The sequence below is a fragment of the Eurytemora carolleeae genome, unplaced genomic scaffold (assembly GCF_000591075.1).
Source record: "Eurytemora carolleeae unplaced genomic scaffold, Eaff_2.0 scaffold704, whole genome shotgun sequence".
NCBI classification, from domain to species: Eukaryota; Metazoa; Arthropoda; class Copepoda; order Calanoida; family Temoridae; genus Eurytemora; species Eurytemora carolleeae.
The window spans coordinates 61,263-87,875 of record NW_019396655.1 but is presented as its reverse complement, the minus strand read 5'-3'; the positions used below and the strand labels follow the sequence as shown (position 1 = coordinate 87,875).

At 34.6% G+C, this 26,613-nt stretch overlaps 2 protein-coding genes across 5 annotated transcripts in view; both read left to right on the top strand.

Annotated features, from left to right (window-relative positions):
• Positions 1-26,613, top strand: part of LOC111706969 (vesicular glutamate transporter 1) — a 32,935-nt gene that overhangs the window by 4,048 nt on the left and 2,274 nt on the right. For 2 of the 4 annotated variants that reach the window (XR_002766349.1, XM_023479927.1), the window contains exons 1-7: positions 20,433-20,500; positions 22,065-22,455; positions 22,676-23,011; positions 23,194-23,333; positions 23,649-23,856; positions 24,826-25,279; positions 26,443-26,591. Coding sequence is in view for 3 of the 4 variants with exons in the window: in XM_023479927.1 (XP_023335695.1) it covers positions 20,472-20,500; positions 22,065-22,455; positions 22,676-23,011; positions 23,194-23,333; positions 23,649-23,856; positions 24,826-25,279; positions 26,443-26,591 (1,707 nt within the window). In the remaining variant the exon portion in view is untranslated. Of the gene's footprint in view, positions 1-11,198; positions 11,353-20,432; positions 20,501-22,064; positions 22,456-22,675; positions 23,012-23,193; positions 23,334-23,648; positions 23,857-24,825; positions 25,280-26,442; positions 26,592-26,613 lie in introns of those variants that run through there. The other 2 variants (XM_023479928.1, XM_023479929.1) reach the window with 2 other exon arrangements.
• On the top strand, positions 11,587-16,660 carry LOC111706964 (uncharacterized). Its single transcript, XM_023479920.1, has 2 exons — positions 11,587-11,723; positions 15,799-16,660. Exons 1-2 carry the CDS (start codon positions 11,587-11,589, stop codon positions 16,658-16,660), a joined length of 999 nt encoding a protein of 332 aa, XP_023335688.1.

The window sequence follows — 26,613 nt, the reverse complement described above, 5'->3', positions numbered from 1 at the left end:
CTTGAAAAGAATCTAAAATCCGATTAAAAAACTTTCTTGTAGAATTTGCAATTTTTACTGTGACTTTAGAGAACAGTTTCATTATTTTAATTAAATATCTTCAGAACAGAGAACTTTTGAAGCATTATAAACATAAGCCTTAAACTGAAACTTTAGATTTAGAGACGTAAATATTAAAATGTGAAGATTTCCCGACTTATCATTGGTTGAATATCAGAACCTTGACCAATAAGAGACAGTTTAAGGAAAGGGTTTACACGTATAATTTCCAGATTGTTTTTCAGTATCCTGGTTTCCCATAGATCAGTTTCCTGGTGGTCTTCCTAGATCAGTGTCAGAATTTTTATCAGTATCCTGATTTTCTTTATGAGTATCCTGGTTTTCTTTAAGCAGTATCCTTGTAGTCTTCGGTCAGCGTTCTGTTTTTTTTTAGTCAGTATCCTGGTATACTTCCTAGATCAGTGTTTGAATTTTTATCAGTATATGATTTTCTTTATGAGTATACTGATTTTCTTTGGTCAGTATCCTTGTAGGCTTCGGTTTTCTAGTCATGTTTCTCCCAGCATTCTCAAACCTTACACCAGGTCTTACAGGTTACCGTACACAATAAAACCTGACTCTAGGTCTTACAGGATACCGTACACACTCAAACCTTACTCCAGGTCTTACAGGTTACCGTTCACAATAAACCTTACTCTATAGAGTATATAGGTCTTACAGGATACCGTAAACATTCAAACCTTACTCCAGGCTTTACAGGTTACCGTACACATTTAAACATTACTTCAGGTCTTACTGGACACCGTACACATTCAAATCTTACTCCAAAGCTTACAGGACACCGTACACATTCAAACCTTACTCCATGTCTTACAGGATACCGTACACTTTCGGGCCTTTATTTTATATTATTAATTAAAGAATATAATCTGAAATGTTCTATAAAAACCTGAAAGTCCTTTGTCGATATATAAGCGGGAAGCTTGTGGACTGTATCCTCATATTCCTGTTAAAATTCCTGAGCGCTCTTAAACTAATTCCCAAAATCCGGAGCATTGTCTTCAGAATTCTTCCTCTCACAGAACCTTGTCAAGGATATACAGTGATATTCATAAAGAAGTGGAATTTCTTGACAGTTGATCGAGAGACGACTTAAAATTCATCTTTCATATTTGACTTATTTGTCAATCAATTTACCGGAGTTATAAGTCAATTCATTAGAATTGGACAATTTCGGTTTGAATTGATAAATTGAAATTTTAAACAAAATTCTTTGCAACTATTTTGACAACACAAAAAATAATCAAACTTGTAAAATTAGGTTGACAAATAAATGCTGCAAATCATTTTATATTTCAAAGACGATTTTAAAGTAGTTATCTTTCAATTATCAAGAAATTCTGTTTCTTTGTGAATGTGACTGTAGTTCTCTATCCTTCTTGATCATGTCATATAGTCTTATGCACTATTAGATGTAGAACCCAGTGCTGCTAAATTTTTGCTATTAAAGTCGGCCCACTCAACTTAGAATCTTAAAACCAAGCTTAGAACATTCCCGTGGGTCTCCCGAGTTCCCCAATCAAAATTTGACATGCAACACTCTATTCGTTATTTGCTTTGTGTCCCAAATCAGAGAACGACATTTGATCCTTGCTTTCTCCGAAAGTAAAGGAATTCAGTCTTTGACACAAAGTCAAACTTTCTAATCCCTATGTCTATGCAACCTGATGGTGTAAACATTAGAAACTCAGAAATTGTGGGAAAAACTCAATTCCTTTGCGTATTTTCTTTAATTGTTGTTGATAAATAATATGATGAAATTTAAATAAAGAGCATTACTAATATAGCATATGATCTAGAGAACAAAATAATGTAGTATGTTTTGTATATGACAGGAAGCATATAACCATAGAGCTTATCCTGGTCTCTATACTTCTACTTCATTTTAAACTTATTCTTGAAGAATGTCTTTCTCTCTCTCTAAAAGATATATTCTCTTGATAATATATTCAAGGACTGCAGGATAGGATGCAGACACTAACTTTTCAGGGTCAATTTTTTCTATGTCTTAATCAGTTGCTCAAACTTACACTTTTTGCAGGAGAAACAATCTCAATATAGAAAAGGAATTAATCGTTTTTCTATATATTACAGGGTACATTAGTTTCAAATCTAACACTCAGTGTTAGAAATGGGCACAAATTGAAAGACTGGGTTTTAGGATCCCAGCCCATATCGAGAGTAAATGTCGATAATTAATCAAGCACGACGAGGACAACAATTCTCGATTTAAAACTATTTTCCGGAATCAAAATGATAAAAGGAGTTCTTTTTATATTAAAACCCACGACCATTTTCAAAACAATATCAGGTTTTCCATTTTCGAAAATGTCCTGAATTTGAATCATTGTCGCGTTTTCGAGACAAAACCCACTTTCCCGTTTTTGAGTATTATCCTGAAAAGTTAGTTTCTGCATCCTGCAGTCCTTGAATATATTATTATTTTCTGTGGGGTTATCTTTTTATTAATTAAGTATCATTTTTTATTTCTAAATCCTTTTTTTAATGTTTATTTGTAGTGTTTCTAAGCCTCCATTTCTACAATTTCATAACCTCTTTTCTACTATTTCATTACCTCTTTTTCTACTATTTATAACCTCTTTTTTTACTATTTCATAACCTCTTTTTCTACTATTTATAACCTCTTTTTTTACTATTTCATAACCTCTTTTTCTACTATTTCATAACCTCTTTTTCTAACATTTATAACCTCTTTTTCTACCATTTCATAACCCTTTTTTTCTACTATTTCATAACCTCCTTTTTTTACTATTTTATAACTTCATTTTTTACTACTTTCTGAACCTCAATTTCTACTATTTTCCAAACCTCGATTTGAACTATATTCAAAACCTCGATTTGAACTATATTCAAAACCTCGATTTGAACTATATTCAAAACCTCGATTTGAACTATATTCAAAACCTCGATTTGAACTATATTCAAAACCTCGATTTGAACTATATTCAAAACCTCGATTTGAACTATATTCAAAACCTCGATTTGAACTATATTCAAAACCTCGATTTGAACTATATTCAAAACCTCGATTTGAACTATATTCAAAACCTCGATTTGAACTATATTCAAAACTTCCACTTATAATCTTTTCTAAACCTCTATTTTTACTATTTCTAAACTTTTTCTAATATTTAAAAAAAATACTTTTCTACTATTTTCTAAACTCATTTTCTACTATTTCTAAACCTCCTTTTCTACTTTTCTAAATTTCTACTGTTTTCTAAATACCTTTTCTACTATTTTCCAAACCTCATTCTCTACTATTTCTAAACTTCCTTTTCTACTTTTTATTAACCTCCATTTCTTCTATTTTCTAAACTTCCTTTTTACTATTTTCTAAACCTCATTTTCTACTATTTCTAAGCCTCTTTTTCTATTATTTATTAACATCCATTTCAACTATTTCCTAAACCTTCTTTTTCTACTATTTTCTAAACCTCATTCTCTACTTTTTCTAAACCTCCTTTTCTACTTTTTATTAACCTCCATTTCTACTATTTTTTAAACTTCCTTTTCTACTATTTTCTAAACCTCATTTTCTACTATTTCTAAGCCTCTTTTTCTACTATTTGTTAACATCCATTTTAACTATTTCCTAAACCTCCTTTTCTACTATTTTCTAAATCTCATTTTCTACTATTTTCTAAACCTCCTTTTCTACTGTTTTCTAAACTTCCTTTTCTACTATTTTCTAAACCTCATTTTCTACTATTTCTAAGCCTCTTTTTCTACTTTTTTATCAACATCCATTTCAACTTTTTTCTAAACCTCCTTTTCTACTATATCTAAACCTCTATTTCTACTATTGTCCAAACCTCTATATCTACTATTTTCTAAACCTTCTTTTCTACTTTGTTCTAAACCTTCTTTTCTCCTATTTTCTAAACCTCATTTTCCAATATTTTTAAACCGCTTTTTCTACTATTTCTAAACCTCCATTTTTACTATTTCCAAACCTCCATTTCGACTATTTTCTCAATCTCCATTTCTACTAATTTCTAAACCTAAAATTTCTACTTTTTTCTAAATCTCCATTTCTACTATTTTCTAGATCTCCATTTCTACTATTTTCTAGATCTCCATTTCTACTATTTTCTAAACCGCCATTTCTACTACTTTCTGGACCTCCATTTTACTATTTTCTAAATGTAAGAATAAACTCCGGAGTTGAGAACAACTTTATCCAAATAGTGATATTAAACCCCGGAGCTAGATATAAATCTTCAGTATTCAACCCTAACCATGGAGAAACCCAGAACTAAAAATAAAACCGCCATTTAATATCTTTTCAGAAAAATGCCATGTCACTGTGTTTTAATAACGTTTATTAGTTCAGCCAGAGGTAGAAACTTTAAAAAGATTTGAAGTTAAGCTTCACAATATTGACTCTTTCGTAACCTTAACTGAAACTTTCAGAATTAAGAGTTTAACTGATGAGATTTGTCCGCATTGAAACCTGAGGATTTATTGAACTCTCCTAACATTTCACCAATGAGAGACCGGTTTAATAAAGGATTGGAGTTAGACTTCCCAAAATTATTCTAATACAAAAGTTCTCAGCTCCGGCTTCCTAACCATTACTTTATATAATTTTCCCAATGATTGTAGGATAATTTCTCTTTTCTTGAAACTGGTTCTATTTCCCTAATGTAACTCCTGCCATCAATCATTCGCATTCCCTCCAGCAGCAGCAAACCTGGCCGGAATCTTGATACGGAGGGGAAAGGGGGGAGTGAGAAGGGTGGGGGGTGGAAAGGGAAGGGTTATAATATCTAAAAAGTCTTAATTTTATAGAAAAACTACTTTATACGGTGTTGGGACATTTTATAGAAAGACATTTTCTAGATAGACATTTTATAAACAGGACGTTTCATGGACAGTACATTTAGAAGACAAGACATTCCAAAGAAAAAAAATGTCATGGATAAAGAAGACTTTTCCATTTCGAACTGTCTTCGCTATGAAATGTTTTATTTATGAAATATTCGATCTATAAAATTTCATATCAATGATTTTGCAATCTATAGAATTTCCCAATTACCCTTTTTAAAACCTTTCTGATCCCAAACCGAATAAATCTCAAAATAAAAATCCGACGCATTTCTCCAACAAGATTAAACTAGGTTGAAATAAAAATGTTCAGTTATGAAAAGCACAGTATGCATGAAGAAGGCAAATCCCGATTCCCAACCGTACCCTTGAAACAAAAATGTCGCCTATTGTTAGCAAACTGATCTCGACCTTCTATGCTATTATATAACTATCCTTGATCAAGTTTAAGCTCTTCTACTTAACCCACTATTCAGGTTAAACTTTTCATCTCTCCTTAGATTGAACTTTCCTCTCATATACACTCCCAAGTCCCCAACTATAAATACTCAATTAGAAACAAACAAAAAAAACCAACAAATTTTGCTGCAAAAATATGCTTATGTTGAAAAAAAACTTCGTTATGAGTGCATACAAACATACAAGCACACAAACATACAAACACAAAAACATACAAACATACAGGCATACAAACATACAGACAAGAGTGGTGGGATTAAAGAGAGTAGAAGGGAGGATGTATTTATATTGTTTCCCCTGGATGTTTCTACAACACAGAATACAAATATTCATCGTTTTATTACCTTCCCGGGGGATACTAGATATACCTGGAGTTCAACCAGTTCTAGACTTTAACCAGTATCCGTCCCAATATTGGAGTTCAACCAGTATCCGTCCCAATATTGGAGTTCAACCAGTTTCCGTCCCAATATTGGAGTTCATCCAGTTTTTGTCTCAATATTGGAGTTCAACCAGTTTCCGTCTCAATATTGGAGTTCAACCAGTATCCGTCCCAATATTGGAGTTCAACCAGTTTCCGTCCCAATATTGGAGTTCAACCAGTTTCCGTCCCAATATTGGACTTCACCCAGTTTCCGTCCCAATATTGGAGTTCAACCAGTTTCCGTCCTAATATTGGAGTTCAACCAGTTTCCGTCCCAATATTAAAGTTCAACCAGTTTCCGTCCCAATATTGGAGTTGAATAAGAATCCGTCCCAATATTGGAGTTGAATCAGAATCCGTCCCAATATTGGAGTTGATTAAGAATCCGTCCCAATATTGGAGTTGAACCAGAATCCGTCCCAATATAGGAGTTGAATAAGAATCCGTCCCAATATTGGAGTTGAATCAGAATCCGTCCCAATATTGGAGTTCAATCATTATCCGTCCAAATATTGGAGTTCAACCAGTTTCTGTCCCAATATTGGAGTTCACCCAGTTTCCGTCCAAATATTGGAGTTCACCAATGTATCCGTCCCAATATTGGAGTTCAATTAGTATCCGTCCAAATATTAGAGTTCAATGAGAATTCGTCCAAATATTGGAGTTTAACCAGCATCTGTCCCAAAACTGGAGTTTATTCAATATCCGTCACTAGTATTCGTCCCAAGACTTGAGTTCAACAAGTATTCGTTTCAATATTGGAGTTCAACCAGTATCAGTCCTAATACTGGAGTTAAACCAGTATCCGTCTTAATACTGGAGTTAAACCAGTATCCGTCCATAATTCTGCAGTTCAACTAGTATCCGTCCTACTGCCGGAGCTCAACCAGTATCCGTCCGTACTTAAATTTTTAATACTACAGATAATTCATCCTTTGTCTGCATCAATTCTCTGGATTTCCATCTTAACTCTGCAGTTCTCCTGGTTTTCACTAGTATCGAACCTATCCATGCACATTTTTTAGTTTTAGTCCCTAGCTCAAGGTTGCCCTGGCAACTGAATTAAACTTTTCTAGTTTGTGTTTCGGTTATTTATTTTACTATTTTCAGTCAAAAGTTAAAAGCTTAGTCATTTCATTAAACTGCCCCCCCNTTCTAAACCTCTACCCCGGGTTCGGAATCGAGGATCATTAAAGAGATTGATACCTAATGGTTTGAGGGAAATTCTTTTAATGGTTTTATATTTGAATCCCCCCCTTGTATTATTTAGTGTTGAATCAGCAAACAATCCTGGAAATATTCAGGAAAAGAAAGAAAATAAATGTAAAAGTTAGTGCGGAGACTTCTCCGAGAAAGGCAGGAGAAATAAAATACAGAGAGAGTTAGATTCAGCATTTTCTTCATGGAGATAGAAACACCAAAGATGGAGCTTAGAATCAAGAAAGGATATGGCAAGGATTTCTACAGAGATAAAATATAAAAAAAATTACAAGACTAGGCCACGGTTTTTAAATCGGGTTGCCTTTTCTGAGTCGGCCTAACTCTCCTGCATAAACGAAATTGAGCTTACTAAAAGAAAGGATGACAAAATATAATAAGAAAAGTAAAAGATGAATTTGAAAAAAATACGTTTGGATGATAAAGAAAGTTTAAGAGAAAGAACCAAGAAATAATTTTAAAAAAGCTGATGTAAGGAAGAGAAAAGGAGGAATAGAACGATATAAAATTAAAGTGGATAGAATCCCTCCAAAGGAATTAGGGGGGATACAGCTTCGAATAAACATGAGCTGAGCCAAGATCTCAAATTATTTAGAAGTAAGGTTTCGGAAAATATAATGAAGTAATTTCTTTTTTTAAAATACCTAGGGATTTAAAAAGATTTAGTTTGATTTATGTAATAAAGGGCTGGAAAGGCCAGGTATTGGAGATTTCAGTTTCAGAAATATTTTGAGAACAAAACTAAAAGTTTATGTGAATTAGTTTGATTTGGTCCGAATTACAGGCTGGGTGGTTGGTTTTGGTTTGTACCAGAGGGTTTATTGTTTTACTTTAACACGGAGTGAGTTAGTTTTGGTTGATTTCTAGAAAAAAAAGGATTGAAAGGAAATTCAGGAGTTTGGTTTAATATAATCTTGAAAGTTGAGAGTAAATCTGGGACTAAATATATATTGTTGAACACAGAGATGAAATTTGGTTAATCTGAAAAAAAAGATTCAATCTTTTCGGTTTTTACTTCTTCTTCCTGGAAAATGGAGATAGAATCCGAAAGTTTTATTTTGGTTTTGTCTGAAATAAAGAGAGAAAATCCAAGAATCTGGGATTGTTGGTTTGGTTTTGCATAGAAATAAATTGTAAATCCAGGAGTTTTGGTTGGTTCGGGAAATGGAGAGTAACTCCGTGAGTTTAGTTCGGTTTAATCTAAAAGGATAAAGAGTAAATTTATGAGTTTGGTTTGGCTTAGTCTTAAAGAATAAATAGTAAATCCACTAGTTTGGTTTGGCTTAGTCTTAAAGAATAAATAGTAAATCCACTAGTTTGGTAGAATTTTCATTTTAGAACAGATATTTTTTTTTTTATTCTCCAAAGTTTTATATTACATTTTCTCTTTTCATCTTCATCTAATAAACGGAATGATTTTTCAAATTAAAAGATTTATTAAAAAATAGAAAAATTCTATTTGATCAAATAGAATAAAAGTAATATTAAAGAAGAGGTATGGAGCGTGTGGAGGGTATCGAAGATGATGCATTAGTACATGCATTAGTACATGTTTGATAATATTAAGAATTTGGCTGAAATCCCGGTGGTTTTGTATTGTATATCTAAACTTGTGTCTGCAACAGAGATTTAGGATAAGCAATACATGCTATTAATATAATTCAGAATTGTATTTACAGAAAGCAATACATGCTATTATTATAATTCAGAATTGTATTTACAGAAAGCAATACATGCTATTATTATAATTCAGAATTGTATTTACAGAAAGCAATACATGCTATTAATATAAGTCTGTATTATATTAATATTCTCTGAAGATATCAGTATATTCTGTATTATTTCCTTAAATCTATGCATAGAATAAACGCACTGTGAACTAGACAAAAGGAAAAAGTCAAATTTATGTGATATCGTATCTTTACTTGGTTTTACGTACAAGCAAATCTATCCGTTACATATTAGAAATTCACAACAATTTGTTCTTAATCAAAGCTCTTTAATAACAGGAGTTATTATTGAAAACATGTCAAATTCCTATCGTATGTCTAATTATTTACACTTTTAAATTTGAAATTATTTTAAATCAAAAAGAAAAATAATTTATTTTAACTGTGGCAAAACTATATTTCAAACTCCACCATCCCCTGAAGATATGAGAAAATATTTCATATTGAAAAAAAGATTCAAAAATAGTTTTATTTAATAGTTGATGGTTGAAGATTTCTTGAAGAATTGTTGGAGTAAAGTAAACAGTAGATAGATGGAGTAGATAAATGGTTTGAGTGAATCTGAATCCAGGGTTTAGTTTTAGAATATATTTCTCTGAGTGGTAGGATCAGTAGGATTAGAGCAACAAGATAACCCAGAGTAGTTAGACTTCATTAAACATCTATCAATAATTTTCTTATCTTTTCTTTTCAGAAATTTTATTAGATTTTCTCAACTCACATCTTTTTATTTATAGTTCTCTTCTCATTCTGATTTCTCTCCCTTCTCTCCCATCTCTCCCTTCTCTCCCTTCTCTCCCTTCTCTCCTTTCTCTCCTTTCTCTCCCTTCTCTCCTTTCTCTCCCTTCTCTTCCTTCTCTCCCTTTTCTCTCTTCTCTCACTTCTCTTCCTTCTCTTCCTTCTCTCCCTTCTTTCCCTTTTCTCCCTTCTCTACCTTATCTCCCTTTTCTCCCTTCTCTCCCTTCTCTCCTTTCTCTCCCTTCTCTTCTATTCCCTCCCTTCTCTTCTATTCCCTCCCTTATCTCCCTTCTCTCCCTACTCTCATATTCCCTCTCTTATCTTCCTTCTCTCCCTTTTTTCCCTTTTCTCCCTTCTCTCCCTTCTCTTTCTCTACCTTCTCTCCCTTCTTTCCCTTTTCTCCCTTATCTCCCTTCTCTCCCTACTCTCATATTCTCTTAGAATATTCATACTCTGATGAGGGCTTAGGGAAATTACTAAAAGTTGACAATAACCAGAGTTCCAGAGTACAGGGTTCCGGAGTACAGGGTTCCGGTTCCGGAGTACAGGGTTCCGGTTCCAGAGTACAGGGTTCCGGTTCTGGAGTACAGGGTTCCATAGATTAAGAGTTCCGGAGTACAGGGTTCTGGACTACATGGTTGCGAAATACAGGGTTCCTGAAATTCAGAGTATCGAAGCACAGGTTTTGGAGTACAGGGTCCAGGAGATTCAGAGTTCCGGAGTGCAAGATTCCAGAGTAAAGGATTCCGGAGATTCAGGGTTCCGAAGTAAAGGGTTACGAAGTACAGAGTTTAGGAGATACAGGATTCCGGAGTAAATGGTTCCGGAGATACAGGGTTCCGGAGTACAGGGTTCCGGAGATACAGGGCCCCGGAGTACAGGGTTTCAAAGTAAGGCTTTCAAAGTATAGTGTTCCGGAAAATAGGGATCTGGGATTACTTTTTTTCCGGAGATAAAGAGTTCCGAAAAGAAAGGTTTCCGAAGATATAGAGTTTCCGGAGAGGAGAAAAAACATGTTGCATGATATGATATTAGATGATTGATAAAAACAAAAATGCAATCTGTCAAACGCATTTCTCAAGTCCAAACGCACCGTTGCCAAACATTACTGTTTAAAGGAGTTTATTATCATGTTCATTCTATAAATGAGTTGTAATTGAATATCTAATGACCAGCATTGTTTTTGAAGATAAATGTTATCTTAGACTGGTGTGTCTATGAATTGTAAATGCACTTAAGATGGGGGATTTGATTTTTTTCCCTTTTGATCTCATTTCTTTTTTTAACCTATTTTCCACTTGTGTCAACAAGGTAAAACCAATCTACAATCTACAGGTATTGATCTAAGAAAGAGTACTATTTTGTAGAACCTTTTTTTCTGTCAAACTACTGTTACCTAAAATGCACAAATGTGGGTGAAAATAAAATAATAAGAGAGGTGATTAATGGGAAAATGCATCATAAACTTGGGTTCATTGATTTATATACTAATCATATGACTCTAGGGGCTTCTCTACATTACAGAAGCTCCGCTCCCCCCTTCTCCTCCTCCTCCTCTCTTTATCCCGTGACCTTCTCTGACTACCAGGCCTGTGACGTCAGGCCTGTGCCCACTCCAAAATTCTGGTTTATGGGTAGAGGATCAATAGCTCGGGTTCCCCATGCTCTGGTCTCCCCGGGCTCCCGATCTCTCAGCCTCCGAAGAGAATCCACACTCGTCTCGGACTAACCAACGGAGAATCCCCAGTCTTCCGTCCCTCCAATCCCCGAACTATTTACACCTGATCTCAGGGTCTAGTAAAGGATTGAACCGGAGCTGAGGATCAGGTTCAATGAGAACCTGGAGATGTATATAGGTTAAAGAGAGGGAAGGTAAGAGAAGATCGTCCAATTCATCATCGTCACCCATTCCAAAGCATCAGACTGTGATTTTAAGATTTAAAATAGAGCTAAAGTAAATAACATGGTTCAGGTTAGATTTAGGGGTATTAGTGTATAATTAAAAATGGTTGTCAGATTGAAAAAAATCAAGATATCAAAATTTAGCATGTGCTGATCACGTGATCGGCCGCCATCTTGTGTGGATGGGCACCCATTCTGCGGAGGATGGGGGGAAGTCTTGTGACTAGATCAGCTGACCTCTGTATTACACAACCCAAACTTTGTTCTAAGTATAATCCTTCGAAACCTAAAGTATTCTCGTCGATTATTCGTAGATTTCTTCCTGTATTCCTAGTCTCAAGGTAAACAAGCGAACTCACAACAATTATTTTAGCTTTGAAAAACAAGCATTTTAAACTTAGTTTTATTTGGCTTTTTTGGGGGTAGCGCATAAAATAATTCACATAGAAAGCTATTTTTCTCGACGATATTTTTTTTGTCTTTGGAGAATTGGAGTTGTAAAAGAAATGGGGTTTTCACTCGAAATTTCATTTTAAAAAATGTTGAAATTTGTTTCGACTTTTTTAAAGCAAAGCTTAAAACAAAAAGGAAGTTATTGATCTCTTTTTTTGTAATATAATTTTAAAAATAAAAAAAATTATTCCATTCGTCTGTAATCGAAAAATACTTTCTTACCACAAGTAAAAAAATCTGAATATTAAGATTTGAAATCAGGATTATGGTGGCCCGAACTTATATTCCTGTAAAGGAATTGAGTATTTGCCCTAAACTCTGATTTTCTAATCCCTGCATCTTTACAAACCAATGTCGTAGACCTTAAATATTTTAAACAAGAAGTTCTGTGAGATAAATTAATCTCAGTTTGAAATATTAAAGGTTTACACCAGGTTGCAAAGTAATAGGGGTTTAAAAATTTGACTTAATTCCTTTTATATATAGAATCAAGCGTATAAAGCTATAAAATTAAGTTTGTATAAATTGACAAACTATATCAAACCTAACTTAAACCAGTTTACGAGGTCAACCACTGCTTATTAACCTGGAGTAAATAATGGATTTCAATTTTGCTTACCTAGCTCAACAGGTCCGCGTTCGATGAATTAGCTTCTTTATATTTGCGCAGTTCGAATTTTTAAAAAAATTACTTTTTTAGTTCTAGCAATTAATATTATTTTCCAAACTGAAATCTTAAATCCAGAATATTGTTTAGACAATCATAAAGTTTTCTTATAAAAAATTGTAAATTCTACAATTTTTTATATTTAAATAAAAAATATTTTACAGTTAAAGAGACAAATTTCAATCACATTAAAGTTCCCTGGTTTTGTAAACCCATTTCTCTCTACGTTTAGTCAAGGTGTAAAGAAGTTAAAGGATGGTTGAGTTGAGATCCCTTGGGACTAATCCTAGCTCCGCCTTACTCTAACTTTACACCAGAACTACATTCAAATTCTCAAATGTAAAATCACTTTGAAGATTGAAGTCAAGAACCAGCAACAAGAATACGAAATCTTTTTCTCGTTTCTAACAGAGATTTTTGAAAAGGGCGCCATAATCTGGATTACAGATTATTACAGCTTGTTACCTGCAGGTACCATGTTTTTATTTTTCTCCGGGTTGTTATTGTTGCTGAGGGAGAGGGATGGGGTAATCTTCCTAGTAAACAAACATCATATCCGGGAATATTTACGATGTTTGTTTCCGTCCCTACTCCCGGTAGATCCTTCAAGTGAGTTGTTTACTCCAGAATTGAAGAATGTATGCGTGGAGATGTATTCTGTGATCAAAGAATCCATGGTTTACTCAGGGCGGGTAAATTTTATGTTTACTCTGGGAGGGAGAAAGGAATGTTTACTCGTGGAGGGGAGAAAATCGGAGAATTTATGATTTCTACGGAATAGAAAAATGACAGGATAGAAAAATGTTTATTAACCCTGGGAAGGAATGATGTTTTATTTTCTCTGGAATGAAGTAAATCGTTTAATTTTGAGATAAAAGTTTTTTCGTTATTTTGCTATAGGTATATATATAGATAGAAAGTCTCTCCCAGTTAGAATCTGAACCCTGAAAAGGTTTAGTCTAAGGGTTGATAATATCCCTGACAAGATAGGTTTATGTAAACACTCTAAACCCTCTTCAGGGCTCGACATAGTAGATAGAGATACTCAATAGATCAGTCGAACCATGAGACAAGGCAATAGAATGGAAAACAAAGGGAAGAATGGAATGTAAAGAGAAGACTGTAAAAAAAAATTCATATTTCTTTTTAAAATTAAAGCCTATATTTTTTATTTATAAAAATCTATAAATATCAAATATAATATCCTAAATCCAATGGTCCAATAAGCAAGATGATTTTACTCCGGAGCTCACGTGTTTAGTAACATTATCAGATTAAATCAGATTAGAAACCTCTCTCCCTCTCTTGTTTAGTCTGTCTCCATGTACTATCTAAATATACATTTATCAATTAATAATAATAGAGAACTCCGAAGCTATATTTGCTTAAATTGTAAAATATTCTGTTGTTCCATCTCATCGTCATGGTTCCATATATTCTACAATATATTCCTTATATTCTACCGTTCCATCTCATCTTCAGGGTGCCATATATTCTACAATATATTCCTTATATTCTACCGTTCCATCTCATCTTCAGGGTGCCATATATTCTCCAATATATTCCTTATATTCTACCGTTCCATCTCATCTTCATGGTGCCATATATTCTACAATATATTCTTTATATTCTACCGTTCCATATCATCTTCATGGTTCCATATATTCTACAATATATTCCTTATATTCTACCGTTCCATCTCATCTTCATGGTTCCATATATTCTCCATTGTATTCCTTATATTATACCGTTCCATCTCATCTTCAGGGTGCCATATATTCTACAATATATTCCTTATATTCTACCGTTCCATCTCATCTTAATGATTTCATATATTCTCCATTGTATTCCTTATATTATACCGTTCCATCTCATCTTCATGGTTCCATATATTCTCCAATATATTCCTTATATTCTACCGTTCCATCTCATCTTCAGGGTTCCATATATTCTCCAATATATTCCTTATATTCTACCGTTCCATCTCATCTTAATGATTTCATATATTCTCCATTGTATTCCTTATATTATACCGTTCCAGCTCATCTTCATGGTTCCATATATTCTCCAATATATTCCTTATATTCTACCGTTCCATACTATCTTCATGGTTCAATATATTCTCCAATATATTCCTTATATTCTATCGTTCCATATAATCTTCATGGTTCCATATATTCTCCAATATATTCCTTATATTCTACCGTTCCATACTATCTTCATGGTTCAATATATTCTCCAATATAATAATATATATAATAATATATTAAATTCTACCATTCCATCTCATCTTCATGGTTCAATATACTCTACAATATATTCCTTATATTCTACCGTTCCATCTCATCTTTATGGTTCCATATATTCTCCATTGTATTCCTTCTATTATACCGTTCCATCTCATCTTCATGGTTCCATATATTCTCCATTGTATTCCTTCTATTATACCGTTCCATCTCATCTTCATGGTTCCATATATTCTCCGTTGTATTCCTTCTATTATATCGTTCCATCTCATCTTCATGGTTCCATATATTCTTCAATATATTCCTTATATTATACCGTTCCATATCATCTTCATGGTTCCATATATTCTCCAATATATTCCTTAAATTCCACCATTCCATACATCTTTTAAGATCCATATATTCTTCACCATAAATGAATTCCTAATAATTTCATGTCTTATCTCCTTTAAAAGGTTCCATATATGATAAATCCTCCTATTTACCCGGTTTCATCTTATTTTCAATAGTTAATACATTCTTAGATGAATCTCAGATTATTAAACTTCTATAGATAGGTAACTTCACCAGTTTGGGCTTAAAGAATGAAGCAGTGACTTAATTTGAATTATTTACTGCAGTTTTACCAGAACTAAAAATACCCCACGGTTCCCACCCCTCTCTATTTATTACACTTTACGGTTCACTACAACAAACTGGTATAATTTTTCATTTTTATTCCAATTTTTGCTGGATTTAGAGACAGTTCCCAAACCAAATAATTCGAGTTTTCTATCTAGAGGATTAATAATCTCAAATTCATTTATATTATTCCTCAAACCTCAAGGTTCCCCTATTCTCCAATATATTCCTTATATTCTACCGTTCCATCTCATCTTCATGGTTCCATATATTCTCCAATATATTCTTTCTAAACGTCAAATTCACACCGTCTTCAAATCCTACAACCTCTACAGTTTCTAGGACATAATGCTCTCATTGTTCTCTCCTATCTAGTTGTTCTCTCCTGTCTAGTTGTTCTCTCCTGTCTAGTTGTTCTCTCCTGTCTAGTTGTTCTCTCCTGTCTAGTACTTCTCTCCTGTCTAGTAGTTATCTGGTCCGCTCTAGTTGTTCTCTCCTATCTGGTAGTTCTCTCCTGTCTAGTAGTTCTCTCCTTCTAGTAGTTATCTGGTCCACAGTAGTTGTTCTCTCCAATCTAGTAGTTCTCTCCAATCTAGTAGTTCTCTCCTGTCTAGTATTTCTCTCCATTCTAGTAGTTCTCTCCTTTCTATTTGTTGTCTCATGTCTAGTAGTTCTCTCCAGTCTAGTTGTTCTCTCCTATCTAGTTGTACTCTCCTCTATAGTAGTTCTCTCCTGTCTAGTTGTACTCTCCTGTCTAGTAGTTCTCTCCAGTCTAGTAGTTCTCTCCTGTCTAGTAGTTCTCTCCTGTCTAGTTGTACTCTCCAGTCTAGTTTTACTCTCCTATCTAGTAGTTATCTCAAGTCTAGTAGTTCTCTCCTTTCTAGTAGTTATCTCCTGTCTAGTAGTTCTCTCCTGTCTAGTAGTTCTCTCCTGTCTAGTAGTTCTCTCCTGTCTAGTTGTTCTCTCCTGTCTAGTAGTTCTCTCCTGTCTAGTAGTTCTCTCCTGTCTAGTAGTACTCTCCTATCTTGTAGTTTTCTCCTGTCTAGTTGTTCTCTCCTATCTACTAGTTCTCTTCTGTCTAGTAGTTCTCTCCTATCTAGTAGTTCTCTACTGTCTAGTTGTTCTCTCCAGTCTAGTAGTTCTCTCCTCTCTAGTTGTTCTCTCCTATCTAGTAGTTCATTCCAGTCAAGTTGTTCTCTCCTTTCTTGTAGTTCTCTCCTGTCTAGCAGTTCATTCCAGTCTAGTTGTTCTCTCCTATCTAGTAGTTCTCTCCTTTCTAGTAGTTATCTGATCCTCTCTAGTAGTTTTCTCCTGTCTACTTCACTGTAGAACAGCTTACCCGGAGAGGATTAAAGAGAAACTTATCCAAGTGTGTGCTGAAGAATGAAGATAGGGAAGGATTGTATTGTTTTCTAGTTACTAGGAGAGAAACTATACATAGATTAGGTTGGAACAGCTTAAACCCTTGAAATTCTCCGCTAATCCTTGAAACCTCAATCAAATATTGACTCAGTATTGAGTTGTTGAAACCATTAATATTAGATCCATTATCTAAACCTATACTTTCAAGTTTATCCATTAGACATCTCATCATCCCATTAGTGCCTTTACTTTACAGTAGAGATTACAATAAACTTGATACCATAGTAAATCTGTTTACAACAAGCTTTAGATTCGATAAACCAAATGAAACTAAATTTGAAATGAAGTAAAAAAAGAGATATTATGTTTATGCAACTTCGATTATCTAAAAAAATATCAGATTTGAATTGCCAAAAGATATCGGATCGGCGTAATAAAACTACTGTTAGAATCACATTTTATTGTGAGTTAATGGAAACCTCAAAATGAGACTTTTCAGATTTTCACTGCGTTAGCTTTCCATGCTTTTAGACATTTTTATCAAGAAAGCTTTTCTTCAATCTCCATGTTTCTAAAACATTGAATTCCAAATCAGGGGGGAAGTGCTCTTTAGGATGAGTGGGGGAGGGGGAGGAGTAGAATGGAATTAGCTTGGAAAGATTTAATTAACAGTTAGCTCTATTTACAAAGGGAGTTGAGAGAAATTCAAAACTAAACTTCATTTCAATAAATCTGATATTAAATTCAATGATTTAGTTTATGAACGGATACAAACACACTTTTATATGTGTTTAGAGGATAAAAGGTAAATTCAGTTGGAAACAATATACTAGATTTCAGTGTTGTAGAATTTATTTAATGTTTATTAATTGTTAAGAAGCGTTAAGCTTTTGTGTTAGGAATGTTTGTCCTCAGGGTTGGGAATGCTTGTCCTCAGTATTAGAAAGATTTTTTTCTCAGGGTTAGGAATGTTTAATCTCAGTGTTAGGAAAGTTTGTCCTCGGTGTTAGGAATGATTAGCTTCGGGTTAGGAATGTTTTTTTCTCAGCGTTAAGAATGTTTGTCCACAGGGTTAGGAATGTTTAGGTATGTTTATCCTCAAGGCTAGGAACGCTCGTCCTCAGGTTAGGAATTTTGTCCACAGGGTTAGGAATGTTTTTGTCCTCTCCTCAGGGTTAGAAATGGTTTTCCTTAGGGTTACTAATGTTTGTCCTTAGACTTAGAAATGTTTGTCCTCAGTGTTAGGAATTTTTTTCCTCGTCGTTAGGAATGTTTTTCCTCAGCGTTAGGAATGTTTGTCCACAGGGTTAAGAATGTTTGTCCTCAGGGTTAGGAATGTTTATCCTACGGGTTAGGGATGTTTGTCCTCAGGGTTAGGAACGTTTGTCCTCAGGGTAAGGAATGTTTGTCCTCAGGGTTAAAAATGTTTGTCCTTTGTGTTAGGAATGTTTATCCTCAGGGTTAGGAATGATTAGCTCAGGGTTAGGAATGTTTATCCTCAGGGTTAAAACTGTTTAGTTCCTGGGTTTGGACTTGTTAACTCCCAGTATATGATTAGATTGATAGGGGACAAATTCAATTACTCCGGGTATTACGATCTGATGGAGTTTCAAAGGATTTTCTCCAACGAAATTGATATCATTCATTCTCCATCAGGCTCAACTTTATCATTGAATTCTGTATATTCCCTAAGGTGTTAAAACACTTCTCTGTGCGAAAAATGTTCGATTTTAGCCCTTGCTAATCATTTTAACACTTTTAACACCCCCCTCTTCTGTCTAGTAGTTCTCTCCAGTCTAGTTGTTCTCTTCCCTCTTTTATATGATTAGTATTAATATTCTGAGTATTTGCAGTATCAGCTACTCTATAGATGTATATCCAGTATTACATTTTGAATATTCCTTATGCACAATATCACAACTACCTACTCTGTTCCCTACCTAGAGTATTATTCAAACTAACTACTCTGTTCCCTACCTAGAGTACATCCAAACTACCTACTCTGTTCCCTACCTAGAGTACATCCAAATCCAAACTACCTACTCTGTTCCCTACCTTGAGTACATCCAAATCCAAACTACCTACTCTGTTCCCTACATAGAGTACATCCAAACTACCTACTCTGTTCCCTACCTAGAGTACATCCAAACTACCTACTCTGTTCTCTACCTAGAGTACATCCAAACTACCTACTCTGTTCCCTACCTACAGTATATACAAACCATCTACTCTGTTCCCTACCAAGAGTATATTCAAACTACTTACTCTGTTCCTGACCTATAGTATATCCAAGCTATCTACTCTGTTCCCTACCTAGAGTATATTCAAACTAACTATTCTGTTCCCTACCTAGAGTATATTCAAACTACCTACTCTGTTCCCTACCTAGAGTATATCCAAGCTATCTACTCTGTTCCCTACCTAGAGTATATCCAAGATATCTACTCTGTTCCCTACCTAGAGTATATCCTAGCTATCTACTCTGTTTCTTACCTAGAGTATATTCAAACTACCTACTCTGTTCCCTACCTAGAGTATATTCAAACTACCTACTCTGTTCCCTACCTAAAGTATATCCAAACTACCTACTCTGTTCCCTACAAAGAGTATTTACAACTAACCACTTATATAAGACCCAAACTACCTACTCTGTTCTCTTCAAAAGTATACACAAACTGCCCACCCTGGTTCAAAATACCTAGTTCTCTCCTTACCCAGAGTATGTAAAAAACTACCTGCTCATAGCAGATCCAAACTATCTACCTTTCTCTTTACCTAAAGTATAACCAATCTAAATTCTATTTTGTCCTAACAAGGAATAATTCACGGAAATCCTGCACGAATATGTTAAATTAGTAAAAAAAATTTCCTCAAAAAAAATTCTTTATAATGCAAAAGAATCCTGTTCAAATAAAAAAATCAATCTTTCCTAATAAAAAAAAACCTGTTCTAATGAATGGATAGAAATTTTGTCCCAATTACCGGGTATCCTGTCCTAATATATATTTATTAAACCCCTGTCCAGAGATTCAAAACCCTGTCCTAATATATATTTATTAAACCCCTGTCCAGAGATTCAAAAACCCTGTCCTAATATATATTTATTAAACCCCTGTCCAGAGATTCAAAAACCCTGTCTTGATATATATTTATTAAACCCCTGTCCAGAGATTCAAAAAGCTTATCCTAGGTTCCAAAACTGAATCTACTTTATAGATAACAATAATATCTGTGTGTGTTTATATAAAGAATGTTGAGAAGTTTGGCTCCAGGTTCTATTCACAGTGTTCTCCCTCCTAGATCCGTTCTTATCAGTTTCCACACGGATGCACACATCAGATTTATAGTTCTCCTTCTCCCTTCATCCCGTCTTATGACACCATCTCCTCTCACATTTTCTTCATAACAATATTTTCTGTTCAGTTCTGTTCAGTTTTGTTCAGTTCCGTTTAGTTCTGTTTTGTTCTGTTCAGTTCTGTTCAGGTCTGTTCAGTTCTGTTCGGTTCTGACCTCCCTACTACTCTTCAATAACCGCCAACTCCGCCCTTAACTCATAATCCTGAAAACCCGAATCTTCTCTGNAGGGGGGGGGGGGGTTGCTATCCAACCAGCCTAGGCTGATGAAAACCAGTCAGTTCCAGATAGAACCATGTGTAAATCCAAGAGGTTGACCGACCTAAGTCTAGAATATCCCGGTGTAAACAGAACAGTGTCAGTAGGAGATAATAGAACCATCCATCATGTTCCTCACATATTCTAGGTTCAAACGGTGAGATAAGTTAAAAATCTCTGTAACGCGCTATACAGGGAGAAGAGAGTGAGGGGGGAGGGGGGGGGGGGTCCTGAAAATAAGAATTATTTAATATTTTCTCATTGCTCCAATATTCCCTTTTCTCTTTCTGTCAACCTGACATCAGAGAAATATTCTTTATTTTAATTCTAACTTTTATTTTCATTTTATCTTAACACGACATAATACGTGTCAAGGGAACAGAATAGTATTAGAACATATATTTATGTTATTTATGATAAAAATAATAATTACAAAATTATTTGAGAAAAAAGTAAATATTTGTTTTAAAAATTAGTTTTCCCATGAAAGGTTTCAATTTTATTTTCTAAAAATGTTTATTTTTCAAAAAACCATAAATTCTTTCCACAAACTAAATTTTTTTATTCATTTTACCTTTGCAACCTGATGTTACCACCTGTTCTATTTCCAACTATGACATCTGTTAGATCAAAGTATCAGAGTTGAAATATCAAAGGTTTACATTATCTGACTCTACTGATGTGAAGATTACAATACTAGAGTTTGTGATGAGTGTTCAATTCCTTGTTTTGTGATTTCCATGCATTAATTAACACGTCAAATTGGGTGGTCAAGGGCATACTTTTTAGATAACCAATAAGAATTACTTTCACAACATCTTAAATCTTGATCATTAATAAGATTATTGAAATGTAAAACCATTTATTCACTTAGCAGTTCTTTTAGCTACTAACAAAAAAGGTGCATGGCGATAAAATTAGGTAAATCTTATGTCCTATATTTTTGCTTCATTTTCATAAATTTTCAGAATTTACAAGAAAATATTAATGCGCAATAAAAGATGAAAAAAGAAATATTTAGGAAGCAAAATGTTTAATATCTATGTAAATGATTTATTTTAAAATAAAATAATCAACAATTTTGATGATAGGGTTAACTCTTAGTATGTAAATGCGTCCGACATCTAACTGCGTAAATACGGTGGTTAGATTCAAGCATATTCTGGGAGGCGACTTGAAACTCTTTAAATATGACGATTATAAGGTTAAATTAAGTCTTATGCCTTTAATATCGCTTTTATTGGCCTATTTATTGACATGACAACGAAAGGACCCTGTATTTGCTAAATATTACCATTGATCGCAAAATATGTAATAAAATTCTTTCTTTCAGTACGCATTTTTATTTAGCTGTATATGACGCATGTTTTGTGTTGAGAGTTTTCAAACCCTTTCTCTGTTTACAAACAGTTGTTTATCTCCAGCTTTCTCTGGGTCCTCTCTAGTCCACTGGTTCTTCATCTCTCCGGAGTCTTGATTAAGCTTAAACCCAATAATCTCTAGTTTTCTTCCTGATTGGATAAACTTGGATCTGGTTTATAACAATAAACATATTTATCAAAATATTGTATTTTCTCTAGCTATATTTGTATTTTTTACATTTCTGTATTTTTAGCATATTTTATAGTTTGTGGAAATATTTGAATATTTGTATCTTTGTAAATACTTGAAAATATATGAAAAATATTCTATTTTTATTCTAACTATTTGTTTTGTTTTAGGAAAGGAGGGTGCGAAGGGATGTCAGGGATGTCGGGGGTCCGGGCCGGGGCCGAGGCGGCGTTCCAGAGCGCCCACCTGGACGAACAAACCGCCCACGAAGATTGCCCAGAGGATGTAAAAGGGGCGTTCCTATTCAAGCTAAAGTCCGGAGTATCGGCAGTGAGCGGAAACGCAAATCGTGTTTTTCGACGGGAAGGAGCGTACAATCGGTACGATTTCAAGGATGCTAACGAGGGGATCGATAAAACGGTGAACGGCGGGGATTACTGTGAAACGGATCTGTCTATGCCGGAGGAGTACCCGGAGCTGGAACGTCCTCCGCTCCGTAAGATCGACAAATACTGTCAACCAGAGTGTCCATGTTGTAATGTGTCCAAACGTTATACACAGGTAATTTGTTCTCTTTTAAAAATAACAAATTAAAAGTGCTCCGAGTTTACAAGGTGTTTGCTGGGGNGGGGGGATACATGGTAAAAGTGCATTGTTAGTCCAATAAAGGGCTTTACCAAGTTGTGAATAAGACAAATAAAACTTCAAACTGAGGATCAATTAAAATTTGGTCTAATCCTTTTTTTATAAATAGGATAAATGTAAACATATCTTATTTTAGGCTATCCTTGTTATGGTTGGGTTCATTATTTCATTTGGAATCCGTTGCAACGTTGGTGTGGCGCAGGTCAGGATGATGTCCAACACGACCAACGAGAAGGGAGAGGTTACGGAGATCAGTGAGTTCCACTGGAGCCCTGAGACTATTGGATACGTGGACGCGTCCTTCTTCTGGGGATACATCATCACCCAGCTTCCCGGGGGGTTCCTGGCCTCAAGGTTTCCGGCAAACAGACTTTTTGGAACTGCCATTTTCCTCTCATCTTGTCTCAACCTTCTCATTCCGGCTGCAACCATGTTGGATCCTAAAGCTCTAATCTTGGTGCGAGTTCTCCAGGTTAGTTCTTTCTCTCCAACCTTATCCTGGTTTTATCCTTCACTGAAGGAAAGTTTATTTAGTTTTAGAACTGCGACTAAAACATTCTTATGTTTTATTTTTTCTGCACTTTGTTTTAAACTCAACAAAATTGTCTTAGAAAACACGTAACCAACTCCTTACAAACTGTATTCTGTATCTAGGGTCTGGTTGAGGGAGTAACTTATCCAGCTTGTCATGGTATCTGGAGATGGTGGGCTCCTCCTCTTGAGAGATCAAGGCTGGCAACCCTGGCCTTCTGTGGATCCTATGGAGGAGCTGTGCTCGGGATGCCAATCAGTGGGTAGGTTTTATCTGCATCTATTTATCTATTTCATCCATTCATCGTTATATATTTGAGCATGTTTCATCGTGATACATTTCAGTAGGTTTCATCTTGATATATTTCAGTAGGTTTCATCTTGATATATTTCAGTAGGTTTCATCTTGATATATTTTAATAACAAAGTTTCTGTTGATTTAAAATTGTATTATTTACTAAAATCCTTTTTTTGACAGCGGCGTATGCTTCCTCAAATCCATGGTTTTAAATTTTCCCCTAGATTTTCTAAACTCTTCTCTGGGCCCTCTATTAGCTCTAATTTTTACTCTGGTTCAGGTATCTGGTTCAGTGGATAGCCTGGTGGGCTCCCTTCTACTTCTACGGAGCTGCTGGTATCATCTGGTATATGTTCTGGCTCTGGTTGTCCTTTGAGAAGCCTGCAACCCATCCTTCAATCTCTCCTAGAGAACAACTCTATATAGAGAAATCTCTAGGAGACTCGAAGGCGAAACAACCAACTATCAGGGATACTCCTTGGGCAAAGGTTAATAGATTTATGTAATTAGAAAATACTCCCTAATCCAACCTTAATAATTAGAAAACACTCCCTAATCCAACCTTAATAATTAGAAAACACTCCCTAATCCAACCTTAATAATTAGAAAACACTCCCTAATCCAACCTTAATAATTAGAAAACACTCCCTAATCCAACCTTGATAATTAGAAAGCACTCCCTAATCCAACCTTAATAATTATAAAATACTCCCTAATCCAACCTTAATAATTATAAAACACTCCCTAATTTAAGCTTCTTAATTAGAAAGCACTCCTCCCTAATTCCAGCTCAATAAGTAGCAAACACTCCCTAATTCAAGTTTAATAATTAGAAAACACTCCCTTATTCCAGCTAAATAATTAGAAAATACTCCATTATTCAAGTTTAATAATTATAAAATACTCCCTTATGCAAGGTTAATAAATAGAAAACTCTCGCTTATTTAAACTTAATAATTAAGAACACTCTCTAATTCAAGCTAAATGATTAAAAAATACTCCCTTATTCAAGCTTTATACTTAGAAAACACTCCCTTTAAATATGTCCCTAAGTAAGCCGAAAACACTCCCTTGTAACTCTTGTGAACTATTCTAATACTTCTTCTGTTCCAAGCTCATTAAATAACTCCGCAGAAGAAAGTTTGATGTAAAAATTAATCTTGAAACTTCAACGCCATTCTAGAACAATGTAGTTTATCATCAAGCTAATTATCAACTGAAAAATAAAAAGGAATCGATTACTTGCTTCAAACTCTAATTTTCGATTTCTTATATCTTTATAACCTGATGGTGTAAATGTACCTTTATTATTTCAAGATATGACTTCCTTATTGAGCATAATTTGTAGTTTTAAATATTAAAGATCTACAACATTAGGTCGTAAAGATATAGAAGGATTAATAAATTAGAACATCAGGCGAGTAATCCATTCCATTGTTCTAATTATATCTCTCTAGGTTTTCACGTGTATGCCGGTATGGGCGATCATTGTCGCTAACTTCGCTCGATCCTGGACCTTCTATCTTCTTCTAATCACCCAACCCAAGTATTTTAAAGAAGTATTTGGGATGGAGGTTGCTGAAGGAGCAACCCTGGCCGCTCTACCCCATCTGATCATGACGATCATAGTTCCCCTGGGGGGTCAACTGGCGGACTACCTGAGGCGAAGTGAGATCCTGAGCACCACCAACGTTAGAAAGCTCTTCAACTGCGGAGGGTTCGGAGGAGAGGCTCTGTTTCTCATCGTGGTCGCCTGTACCAGGGATAAACTGGTTGCAGTTATTGCTCTGATTATAGCTGTAGGCTGCAGCGGGTTCGCTATCTCCGGGTTCAACGTGAACCATCTGGATATAGCTCCCAGATACGCTTCAATCCTCATGGGTATCAGCAACGGAGTCGGGACATTTTCAGGTAATTAACTTTTCTCAGAGGGTTTATATTGAATCAAGTTTGAAGGGGAGAGTAGGAAGGAGGAGGGGGGGGAGGGGGGGGTACTGAAGGGTTCTAGAGATAAAAGGGGGGGGATACGGGGGGTTTTAGAGGAAGGAGGGGAGATTAGGGTGGGATTAACTTGGTTTCTCAGTTACTTTCAGCCACTCATTTTCTCATTAAGACAATAGTGAAACTTATGCTGAGTTAGCGAGGTTCAGCTGATTACAGTAATTAGAAACTAATCTTATATATTCTAGTTTATACAGTTTATTCAAATAGGGCTTAGGGTCCTTTATTAGTCTTAATAGTTCTAAGAAACATAATGGAGTTTGAAATTAATCTCTGTGTTCTTCTAAAGATTTTAATTAACTTTGCAATGATTTTTAAAATAACTATTCAGAGATTGTTTTCACATGATTGTAAATTGTAAATGGAATTTATTTACTTTCCTCATTTTTGTTATCATTATATCTTTGCAAACTGATGAAGCATGGACCTTTGATATTTAGATAGTCAAAGTTTGAAATGTAAGAGGTTTACACCATCAGGTTTTGAAGATATAGGAATTAGACAATAAAGGTTTGATGCGTGTAATAAATTATAATTTGTCATTATTTTTTGACAATCAAACTACAGTGCAGCATTATACTTTCATTTTATATACAACTGATATGAAGGGGTTGGGGGTTGGGAATACATATATTTGGTGAATTCTTTGCGAGTCTGAAAATAGTTCTAGGATTTATTTAATAAAGAACTATGGTGTGTTCCATATATCTCAGGAAATACTCAGAATTTACTTTTTATTCGAAAACTTGGTCAAAAACTTTATCAGAGAATACTAGGGGAAGAATAGGATGAAAGGATGAAAGAAAAGATGAAAGAATTATGAGATGAATGCTGCAAAGTTTAACAGTTTTTGTTTAAAAAATTTAAATACCTTTTTTCACAGCGTTTTATAAGTGATGTTTTTCATTGAACATGAGAAGAGTAATATTTCTCTAATGATCAATTGAATAGAAAAAAAAAATTTCTTTCTTTTCTAAATCTAAATATTAACAAACGATTAAAAACGTAAAGACAAGGATTCAAAATTTAGCTAAATCAAAATATTTCATCTTTTAAACATTATTACTGTCTAGGTATGATTTGCCCCATCACAGTTGAGCAATTGACAAAGAAAGGAGGAACCCTGGAAGAAATCGAAGCAGAATGGCAAACAGTTTTCCTCATTGCTAGCGCCATTCATATCTTTGGCGTCATTTTCTACGCTATATTCGCGAGCGGAGAGGTAACGAAAATTAGCATTTTTT